General features: G+C 37.9%; 1 protein-coding gene across 1 annotated transcript in view; it reads right to left on the bottom strand.

Moving 5' to 3' along the window:
- Window positions 1–11889, bottom strand: part of CHRM3 (cholinergic receptor muscarinic 3) — a gene marked incomplete at its 3' end in the record, with an annotated part of 192636 nt that extends 180747 nt beyond the window's left edge. Inside the window, 1 exon segment of the mRNA XM_080342702.1 lies at window positions 11348–11889. Within this exon segment, the coding sequence (XP_080198828.1) occupies window positions 11348–11379 (32 nt within the window). The 5' untranslated portion in view covers window positions 11380–11889.
- Between the last annotated feature and the right edge of the window lie 217 nt (window positions 11890–12106).

The following is a 12106-nucleotide window of genomic DNA, read 5'->3' as shown; positions in this document are numbered from 1 at the left end:
TGATTATGACAGATTTCTTTGCACATGAATATTGGTGTCTTGCTTTGGCTTTCTTCTCCTACATGACTAATTTACGGAAAAGGAAAAGAGAGGCAGAGGAAAAGTAAAAGAGCTTTATTTCAGTCCTTCAAATAGGAGCTTATCAGTGATCAGACACCTTATAATCATGAATTCAATCCAAAGTTCCTAGAACACTAGGAGCAAAAATAAGAGTAAAACACAATAAAAAACTCTGTCAACAATTATATGGCTCACAGAAATGTGGCATAAAAGCAGCTACACAAAACACAGTTTACAAGCGAGGATTACAGCTTTCTTTAACCAAATAAAGAGGAAGTCAATGTTAGCAGTCTCATAATACTCAGTGAAGTGATGATAATATGACAGCATTATTTATCCTCTGAAATAACAATGACTTTTCAGGAACAGCTGAATTAGCCCCTATCTTATAAATGTTTCATGATTACAGACATATGTAATGGCACAGGACGCACACAGCCCTCCCATGGATAGCATCAGAGTTACAAGTTCCTTCTTTCTCTCATCTGTATCATCCACAAAAGGCTGGCAGCACTGGACAACATCACCCCATGTGGAGTCACCATCTCCATTCTAAACACAGAAATGGAGTCACCCCTTCCCAAAGACACATCCTTTTAAAAATGGGCAAAGGTTCTCTGTCTCTCTTGTCCAACTAGATTGCACTCAAATAGAATGGACAAGAAGTTTCTAAATCTTGCCAGAACTTTTTTTTTTCTAAGAATAACTCATCTTGCTTATTCAAAATGTTAATACACTTGAAAAAGGATTTAAACAGTGATCTGTACATACGCTCCAAGGTTTCTGTTTATTGATTTATTTGAAAGAGCCGTTCTTCCTAATTGTGCACAGGACAGAACTGGCAAACTTCTCATTGCCAAAAGAAAACAAAAACTATTTTGAGTTATTTTTCCTTAGTTGGTTCTAGTTCTCCTGTTTTTAAAAAAAATGTACTAGATCTTTAACAAACATGGTGAGTTTATGCTTGAATTAGCTCAGGTATGTTAATTTTCCAAACAAAAGAAATCTAAGAGTATTCCTGCTCCATAGATGACTCAGAACTAAATCATATGCATGACTACTTTACGACCTTGCTTGGAGTCAACACAAAGTCGAGTTGCACTGCAATTTAAATTACATCCAAACTTCTTTTGGCAAGAACAATCCCTTGATAGTAACTAGCACTATTCTTTAGAGACATGATTTTCTAACACCAACACCTGCATTCATTTAATCTAGCTTTTCAGACTCATTGACATCACCTGCTGTAGATGCTAATGTGTTGCTTCAGGCTCTTGTTGGAAAGGTTGTTTGATGCCTCAGTTCTCACAGGATTCAGCACTTTGAGTTAGATCCTTCACTTCCTGCCTTTTCCCCTGAGTATAAACACACCCACAAATCCTCTGTCAAAAGCCTACAGCTGCTCTTTGATAGCTACGTAGCTGGGCAGCCTATAAAAAAAGCAATTAAGTGATTTTCATGACATGAAAAATGCACTCTCCTTCTTCTAATGCAGTAAAGCCAAAATATCAACAATCTTCCAGGCAGGAAAAAGTGGCCCATGAGATGTTTTGAATATCTCTTACATTTTACTGAGCTCTTACCTGTTTCTAACGAGAATCATTTTTTCCCAGGCATTTGAAGAAGTAAAATAGCTTAGAAGAAGAACTAAAGAACGGCAGACTATGTAATTGAAATGTAGTAAAAAGGTCATTAGGCAGGATGTAATACATGCTGAAATCTGGTCAGGATAACCCCAAATGGCACATTGTTTTATTCGTACGAATGAGTAAAACCTTGCTGTTATTTCTTATTGAAAAGGTTTCAGCTTTAATACATGGCATTGATTAATTAGCACTATATAAGAAGGTCTTGTATAATGCAGAATCAAGCCATTAACTTCACTTGGCTAAAGATGAACTCGGAGTGTAAGTATTAAGTCCTGAGTAAAGCTATATATCCTTCAATGGGAAATAATTTCCACACCACTAAAATCTCTGCATTGCTGTGGTGAAACACTGAGTATTTAACAGAGCACCACAACACCCACTTCACTCAGGAGAGGAAATGAAGACTGTCTAATCCATGGAAAGCTACAGATGAATAAACATGTTAAACCAGTAAAGCTCTTGCTGTAGAGAGGACATGGCAGAGACACTAGAATTAAAATGTATTTGGATAAAAGCTACTTTAATTTGACACTACACTGAAGCATCACTGTATTTTTATACATGATCCTGTGTAAGGTAAAAGAATCTAACAGAGGAAAAGATTTGTATTAGTTCAGCTAGTACAGGCAAAATGAAAGGCAATGAGGAGCACAAGCTTGTCCAAAACAGGAAACAGTAGTAAAACAAACAAACAAAAAAACAACCAACAAAACACAAACCCACACCAATAAAATAATAAGACTAAGATTTTCTACAAAAGAGGTAATACAGGATTCAATAAAAGAAAAATTACACTGCACAAGCTAGCTACATTAGCATTATTGATATACGTTAGTGTTTTCCAGTAACAAATACAAAAATCAGAAAATGGTTCAAGAAGTCTTACTTCTGATCTTACTTTTTTTTATTTTTTTTGCAAACGAACTCTTGGTTTTAAAAAATTTAACACTCTACTTACATATAAAAAGGTAGCAGGTAGAATAGAACGTGGTGAAAGTGTTATTTCTGTGAATGTCAAACCATCAAGCAAACAAAAGATCAGAAGAACACTCCTGATTTGGATTAAGTACTAGTATAATTTAAGATTTTTGTTGTTGTTCTTGTGCTACATAGTAACAGTGGTTAGAGTATTGTATCTTCCAGACTGAAAGTTTCTATCATTTTGAGAGCCTTTGTGTACTTGAAATGCAGAATGCACTCGAACAAGTGTGGTCCCTCCAGAGATGCAATTGCTACAGCTCCAACAAAATACAAAGGATTACAGGAAGCACTGAGCTCTTAATACTTATCTTGTCCTGGTTTTAAAATAGGAAATAACAATATTGCATGCACAGCCAACTCCAGAGGGTAATACATCCCCTTCTAAGATAAGCATCTAAGATAGATGTAAGAGAGGAATTGCCTTCTGGAGTTGCTTGCCTCTCCCCGTTGACAAATGAGAGATACCAGATGAATCCTACCTTTATAATACAGATCAGTGTCATAAGAGGTGCACAATAATGGATTCAGAACACAGATAAAGCATGCAATGAAAAAAAAAAAAAAAAAAGGTTTTATTTTAAAGGAAGTAAATTACTTTCCAGGTTTGCTCACCTCTCACAACATATCACAAGAGAATTATCTTCTTTTTTCCGCCCCCCTCGAATAACTTCTTTTATAAAGTGTCTCTGTGTCTCTATATTATTTAAACTATTCTTTCATCTTTTTATATGTCTCCATACATATCACAGTATCACAGTATGTTTGGGATTGGAAGGGACCTCAAAAGATCATCTAGTCCAACCCCCCTATATATATATACACCACACAAAAAGGTCATCGGTTAATGACATACAGCAAACTAACACTAAGTCAGTAGAACAAAAATCAGCATTCTGATATATGTAAATAATTATTTCCTTAGTACCAGCATGACAAAGAATGACTTTGGATAACAATTTTATTCACTGCAGCACTTAAACAGATAATTTAGCAGAAAACTTAAAATTTGCCAAGAGAAATGCATACCCACAGAAACTTATAGTCCAAATTAGTTGCTACAAACCACTATAAAATGCAGTCAATTCACTTAAAATGCAGTCAAAAGACATGTTCATGTAAAGCTGTATAAAAACAGCATAATACAAAGGGAAAAATGAGAGGAAAGCTGATAAGGGGAAGTGTTACATGGTTTTACAAAAAGCAGGCATTAAATTTAACAGAGAAGGATATTAAAGATGAAGTTAAAGATTAACTACACAAAAGACTGAAAGTTTTGAGGATTTTATGCTGATTTCCCCCAACTTTGTTAATTTTCTGTCAAAGAAGGGTATCCAACAGCGTTTCAGTGTAACAAGAGTCTAAGAAGGTGAATGTCATTTATAAACAATAGTTATTTTATCAGAAAGTATTACCAATCTACTTCTAAAAACCTGCACTGATCTAGTTTTCTAGCAACAGTTCTGATCTCAATGAGATATTTCTCTCCAAGCTAATTGCCAATATCTAGATGCTTTTATTTGCAACAGTAAAACGAAAAAAAAAAAAAAAATCTTATCTAAATTTCTGAATAAATTTACTCAGATTTAATATAGTGCTCATGTAAAAGCAATGAATGCAGAATTGAACTGTGGATGCCTGCTGTAACAGCATGAATTAAACTCATGAATCTCATTCCTCCCCTTCTCAAGCACTTCATTAGTCCTTTCAAAAGCCTAGATTTTGTTTCCCTGAGCTGAGAAATACAACTTGCTTTTCATAAGCTATGTCTTTTCCACCAGGTTCCTCTTTTCTTCTTTTCTCCTATTGCTGATGCTGGCTAAGAGAATAATCAAAGTTGGAGGAGATACAGATACCATATGCATTTGATCAGTTGGAAGTCAGAGAACTGCAGTGATTCTCACCTGGTTTCTACATAGTGCTTTGCGAAGCTACTTTTCAAATGAGTCTTAAAACTCAGGCTTAATGCTTAATTCAGGCTTATGTCCTTGAGACAGTTCTCTGCTATTAGGCAAAGGATTACATTGGTGTGTTGAAAATAATTAAGAATAAAATTTAAAAATTAACAAGGTAAATTTCAGTGGCCTATACTGTTCAGTGGTCACATTGGCAAATATACAGCTGACAGTATATTAGGGGGAGTACTGACACGGCTGATGGCAGAGCCTCCAGTCTGAAAGACCTTTATACCCTTGAGGTTCAGGCCAACAGAAACCTCACAACATTACCACGTGCTGAGATGGGTTTGCAGCACAGAAAACCCTCCGGTGTGAGCAGGGACCAGGAGCAGAGGGGATGGGCAGCCAGCCCTGGCAGGAGCAGAGCCCAGGGCTGCCCTCACCCGAGGGGAGCGATGGTGCCACCTGGAACAGGAGGAGACTTCCCAAGGGGCTTACAGCCCACATGTCCCTAGGTTTTATAAATATTCGTAAGTATTCCAATAATTTAGAAAAAAAAAAAAAAAGTAATTCAGTCTATTTAACACTTTTTATATATATTTTTTTTTTAAATGTTATTTACTCTGATAACCAAATGCCTGCTTTCCTCTCCCACAGTTGGGGCCACATAGCTTTCAACCATCTCAATATTATCTTGTTTATTTCAGAATTATGGTCATATGAAAATCTAGCTCCAACATGTATATTTATGTAACATAAACCTCCAAAAACACTGAAATAATAAGTATTTGGAAAGGAAGTCTGCCTCCTAACTATAAAAGAACAAATTATTGATTGCTCTAAGTAGCATACTTTTCCCGCACGCACCCCCACCCCCCCCACCAAGTCCCTATTGAATCCTTTTTGTAAGAAACTCTGGGAGTTATCAAAATGAAGCATCTCAGAGATACATCTCAGTCAACATCCGCCAAACAGGAGATGGATATATTCAGTTTTTCTTAAAATGAAACAAAGTTGCATTTTCTAGGCACGTTTTCGGTTGTTTAATTCTAGGTACCTGTAAGGTACTCAACTCTCATAGTAAGCATTTAGCATATTTTCTCAATTTATGTATCCAAAATTAAAACTACGTAATTAATTACACTGTAAACCAGGCTGCTGTGCGAGTCAGAAGGGTATGAAGGAGAAGAACCAAGGCCACATGCAGTGATGCCACATGCCTCCTCCTGCCAGCCCAGCCACTCTGAGAAACATGACAGGAAAACACATAAACACTTGGCAGCTGATTTGTCTAACACAGAAGTGAATGATCAAATGAATGAACCACTGTGTCCTACAAAAGAGGTTCCCCGAAACTTGTCTGTCACCACCAGCCAAGAGGAATCCAAAAGAGAGAGGTGGTGAGGACACAACTGCTGGTATCTCCTAGCCTCCTGACCTGCACACAAGTGATGCTGGCCAGATCACCTGGACATGTATTTCAATGCTAGGAGCATGCCAGTGTGAGAACACAAATACGCAAAATCAACTTGATTACAGATTATCTAAAATAAAGCCACCTATCCCTTCAAAAGGATCTCTCAGTGAGGTATCTGCACTAATTTCCTGCAGCTCAGCAAGGTCTAATGGGACCTCCTCCAAGGGGAGGAGTTGGTGTTGCTAAGGCACCAAAGGAAGCTGATCATTGATGTGGCTCTCCTGGATCGCACACCATTTAAATCCTTCAAGCTTTCCAAGATTCTCCCCTGTCAAACTGATAATGGGTTGGATAGTTCTCTACTGCACCTTGGTTTTCCATTGGAAACTTTACCTTCATAGCAGAAGAATAAAATAAACAGATTTGAAGCACTTGCAGTATGTTTTTATAGAACTAATTGTCAATAAGAAAAAAATCTGGATTAAGAGTCTAAGGACAAAAGCAAATAGCTTACTAGTATTTCCATGTCATTGTATTTTTTTGCCCCCCCCGCCCCCCTTTTTTTTTACCTTAATAAAACTAGTAAGTTCTTAGTGCTTTGAAGATGTCTGCAATTTCTTTTTTACAGTAGCACAGTAGAATGTCTAAAAATTAAATATTAATTCATTGGATATGCTTTCAAGGAAGTTTGCTGAAGCTTTAAACCCGGCACTGTCTTTAATAGCCTGGTGCAGTTAAAGACCACAGAATTTAAACACAACAATAACGTTACCACAGAGCTTCTTCTCATTCCGAACATCTTTACTCATTTACTATTATTTTTTTAATCCAAAAAGTCCACAGAGGTAGTTACTCAGCATGAATAATTTATGGATTCAGAAGAAAACTATGCACAAGTTCAAACTTACAGAAAGTTAAAGTATTTTCCTGTCTCCATTCAGATAAAAAAAAATCACTTGCGGTAGTTCATTTAAATCCAAACCCTATCACACTCACATTAGAAGGATGCTCTTTAGAAGGAAATAAAATAACACACTGATCCGTGGACTAGTGCATCAGTCAGGACACACTGATAGAGAAACATTAGTCAAGATTCCCAACTAATAGAAGATCATTAGTAGACAGCATATCAGCAGCAATGCCTCTTAGGTTACTGAGCCTTCCCTTACCCAATACCTAACCCTGAGGCTAGTTTCTCTGTAGCTTTTGAAGCTTCTGTGGCATAATTTATTCAAGACTCTGGATCACAACATCAGCAGGAAAATGAAGTACATAGACTCGTGTGGAAATGAAAGTAAAAGAGCAAAGGGGAGTTCTTACTTTATTTGAATGTACTGAGGCAGCATTAAAAACCTAGTTTAAATTCACCCAAACCAGAAATTTTCAAGACAAACAGTTATCCCTTTGTTTTTGTTTATTAGCTGCAGTCATCTGAGTTTAGGATGTATCTCAGTAGAATTGTGATTATTCCATAAATAATGCATGCTTCATTTTGATTCTCTCAGTGTACCTGCTACACCACTTATTCTGCATCCAAACAAAGACTCTGATGTGTTCAGACAGCCCTGGGAGCAGGTGGCATGACAGGATAGCCCCAGATTCACTGAATGCATCTGTGTGAGGTCCAACAGAGCAACGCTGCAAGTAAAATTAGTGGCAGTCTACAGAACCCTGAATTCCCACAAGGAGAAAGCATGGAAATACCAAAAATTGATTGGTTTTAACACTTATTAATGATGACTTGCAGTTTAAATGCAGCACTTCAGTTACAACAATATCAGTAAACTGCAACAAGCCGTTAGCGTGTAGAGGCTGAAATGAGCTCAATAGCAGAAATATCCAAAATGCAAGCTTTCCATTACCTAGTGTTGGTATAGGAGGTTTCAGTACATAGTTTTTGACAGATTGTTTTAAGTTAAGAAATTGACATCCTGGTCTAGACTTTCTCCATCTTTTCTTATTGTTGCTTTTTTTTTTTTTTCTTCTGCAGTTGGGCAACAGAATGGTAACACTACCTGGCAGTTGCTGACACCATCTCTTGCATTGGGTTTGTGTGCTAAGGTTTTGGTAGTGATTGTGCTACAGGGGTGGCTTTTATAAAAAGATGCTAGAAGCTTCCCCAGTGTCCAGCAAAGCCAACACCAGCCAGATCCAAAACGGACCCATCACTGGCCAAGGCCGAGCCTATCAGCAACAGCGGTAGTGCCTCTGGGATAACACAGTCAATAAGGGGAAAAAGCTGTTCCACAGCAACAGAGAGAGTGAGAATATGTGAGATAAACAACTCTGCAGACACCCAGATCAGCAAAGAAGGAGGGGCACAAGGTGCGCCAGGTCCTGGAGCAGAGATTCTCCTGCAGTCCATGGTACAGACCACGATGAGGCTGGCTGTCCCCTTCCAGCCCATGGAGGTCCACAGTGGAGAAGAGATCCACCTGCAGCCCGGGGAGGACCTCATGCTGAAACATGTGGATGCCCGAAGAAGGCTGTGACCCCATTCATGAAGAACTGCAGCCCATGGGAAGGACTCACATTGGAGAAGTTCATGGAAGACTGTCTCCCATGGGAGGGACCCCATGGGGGAAGTGAGGAGTTCTCAGGAGTTCTCTCCTGAGAATGAAGGAGCAGTAGAGACAACATGTGATGAACTGACTGCAGCCCCCATTCCCCATCCCTGTGCACCACTGGGCGTAGGAAGTAGAGAAAACTGGGAGTAAAGTTAAACCCAGGAAGAGGGTGTGGGGTGGAAGGTGTTTTAAAACTACAGGTGTTTAATAACTAGAGAATGATGTACAATTTTATATTTCTAGTACTCCTTCCTTGTAAGATATTCCATTTCCATCTCACATAAGTTATTCTTAGATCCCACCATCTCCTCTAAAAACCTGACTTCATCAACTTAATGTACCTTTCTGTAATAGGTTTCTCTGATCTAGTTAATAGGGCATAGGATTTGGGAACAAACTGGAACCATTATTATCATCTTTATTATTATTTCACATATTCTAAATGTATATTGCTGTTTTGAATATAATTTCTTCTCTTGCAGGGTTTGAATTTGACAAGCAAGCCTTATTTAGCTTACAGAGATCATTCTGCAAGCTACTGAAGTAAGGGTAGAAAAAACTCTAGGTTTGAGATCCTGTGTGATAACATTCACTCTCCTTCCTGATGTCCACTTTGGCTTTAATCTGGTTAGAAAGAAGCAGTGGGGTAACTCACTGGGTTTTTGAGAGCTTATGTGAATCTCCAGTGGATACAACAGTGAGAGGGGCATGAAGATGCCCTTTCACACACATCCTACTTGCTTGAGGAGACTGACTGCAGAGAAGAACAATTCTGACAAATAAACTGCCAAAATATGCAGTGTTTTTGTAATTGTCAATACAATGTAAAACAGCATTTCTTAAACTGTTCAAGATGTCGCTACACTTTTTTTTTTTTTTTTCCAGTTTGGCCACAAAGGAGACACTGTGGACTGGGTTCTGTTCTCGTGCTGGCGGACACGGAATAATTGCAGTAAAATGTGGTGTAGCAGACCTCTGGAAAAGGAGACAAAATCCTGCAGTGTTTACACATACAGGATAGACATCCTTTTCTCTGTTTAAAGAAGTTAGTTCTTCTACCAGACCTGTCACAAAGCCCTTATTTCACCATGAATCAGTGCACATTCAGGATGCAAAAACAGGCTCAGAAATGTATGGCACATTGCTGATAAGGAAGAGGAGAAAAGAAAAGGTCAAGTCTTTGAAGCAAATCAGCTAATTCGGCAAATAAAAAGCCTGGTTAGGGAACAATGCAGAACTCAATGAATACCCGGGGAACTGCCTTGCAGAATCAACAGGTGCTGGATAAATCATCAAACAATATTTTTTTTTTCTCAATAATTTGCCAGCGGAAACAAGTGAGGTGATGTTTTCTTTGTTATTTATCCGTCTCCCTGGTTTCAGAGTTGTATGGTTAATACCTGGGAGCCACATAATTTGAAATGCAAAGCCAGACGAAATTGGTAACAGAGAGGCAGACAGAAGATGCCCTCCAAGGAATGAAAAAGATGTGCCCTATGTCTGTCTGTGTCACTTTGCAAATACTTACTTCCAACAAAAATAACAGTAACCAGTTTTGCTGGTAAATATCTCTATCCATTTATATGAGATATTGAGACACGCTTTTCCACTATCAAGTGCAAACACACCTCTGGAAACTGTATTTTTTCCATCTTAGTTCATTACAGTACTTAACCATATCGTAAGAATGGCTTTGACTAATGCCATTAATTTGCTGCCTCTATTCTCAAGGCTTGAGTCACTCTGCTTTTCTCACTACTTCTGCATACTTCTAAGGACTCTGAAATCTGGAATAGGAATACAAAAGGAATGATACCTTTCATGTTGGCACATCATATATTTTCTCACTTGAAGTCTCAACACAGGCTTAACGTAACAAACATTTACAGACAGATTTTAACAACACCTAAGCAACCATTCCACAAAATTCAGTACCATTCACATATAATAAGAGCCATGTCAAAACCCTTAAAAAGGAGAAGAGCAAGACAGTGGGGATTTTGACCTCAAATGCTTAACCTGGTATTTGGACAGGAGACTGAGCTGCTATTTCTGGTGTGTTAAAAGAGCAGTCACTGGAACATTTTGATATCCAAATTTGGTTTGTCAACGTGTTTAGCCAAATGAACAAAGTGCTTTGGATCCCCTTATTGCACGTCTGGGCACCGTAAATCAGAAGTGATAGTTCAGTTATACTATGAGAAGCCTTGCTTTTAATATTATTGTTTATACAATACTTAACATTGCTCACAGATACTATAATCAGATTAATTGTAGGCACAAAACATATAAGGGTGCAAAAATAAAGCTGAAAAATCTTCTTCCTAAATAGTTTCTCAATTTTTTTCCACCCATGTTTTGAAATGTATTTGTGACACATTTACCATTATTTTGTTCTTAAATATGTTGTGGTATGTGTGACACCAAAAATAACATTTGGCTAGAATCAAATTTGAACTAAAACACCTCATACAGAGGTGAAGATACTTTCAAGCTGAAGGGAAAGATAACATTTCAAGTTGTGTATCAAGATCTTCGCACAGCTCCAAAATCATCCAGAAGAGAGAAAAAATTTGTACAGTTATTTTTTGAAGTTTTTTAAAACATCCCCAAATACCTTAAGAAAAAGAACTGGGTTTTATGTATACAGTAAATTAACAACTCTAGGCTAGTCCATACGAAAACAAGGGGGACAACATCCAATTAAGGTCACTGCAGACTTTTAGTTTCTTCTCTGAAATCAAGTATTTAACAAGAATGCACAGGAACAAAACTTACCATGGACAAGGAAGAGGAGAAGTAAATATCATGTCTCAGATGACTGTAAATCATCCAACTGGTAGCCCATTATACCACATACTGATGAAAGCCTTTGCCATTACCATCAAGATCTTAAAAAAAAAAAAAAAAAACAAACAAAACACAAAAAAGATAATCAGACACTGAAATACAGAAAACTGAACATTCCTTATTTAAAATACAATTTCACTGTTCTTTAAAGCATACTTTTGAAAAGGTAGTTAAAAAAGAGCTTCTTGCACATCATCACCATCCAGCAAGGGCTTCTCTTACAACCACTGCAATGTATTTTGATCAGATACTTCATTTACAGCTCTTCTGCAGTTTTTTTTTCGCTTTCAGCTGACTTTTCAGGCTTCAGATCTTTTATTCATTGTTGTTTAATGCTGACAGTTTTATGCATCAGCATTTTACACAAAACAATATTTTCAAGTGCTTTTTTATTCTCCTTTTTGTTTTTTTTATGCATTTTCCACCAAAGCATAAAATCCACATGCCAAAACTAACTACTAAGGTTGGTGATGGGGACGATGAACACACGCAGGGTGGCAGCCACCTGGGCCGGCAGCCTTGCACCGCCTCTCACACACCGTACAAGGCTTGACGAGGAACAACCATCATCCCATCAACAGCAACATGTTCCTATTAATTCCTGGTTTCTGTCTCACTAAGCATGAAGGCCAGAATGATATAAAGCTCAGCTGATGGACAGAAAGGCAAGAGAGGCAGGCTCTGGGC

Source organism: Nesoenas mayeri (genome assembly GCF_963082525.1).
Source record: "Nesoenas mayeri genome assembly, chromosome: 3".
In the NCBI taxonomy this organism is placed as follows: domain Eukaryota; kingdom Metazoa; phylum Chordata; class Aves; order Columbiformes; family Columbidae; genus Nesoenas; species Nesoenas mayeri.
The sequence above is the reverse complement of the archived record's forward strand: the minus strand, read 5'-3'. Positions and strand labels throughout refer to the sequence as shown.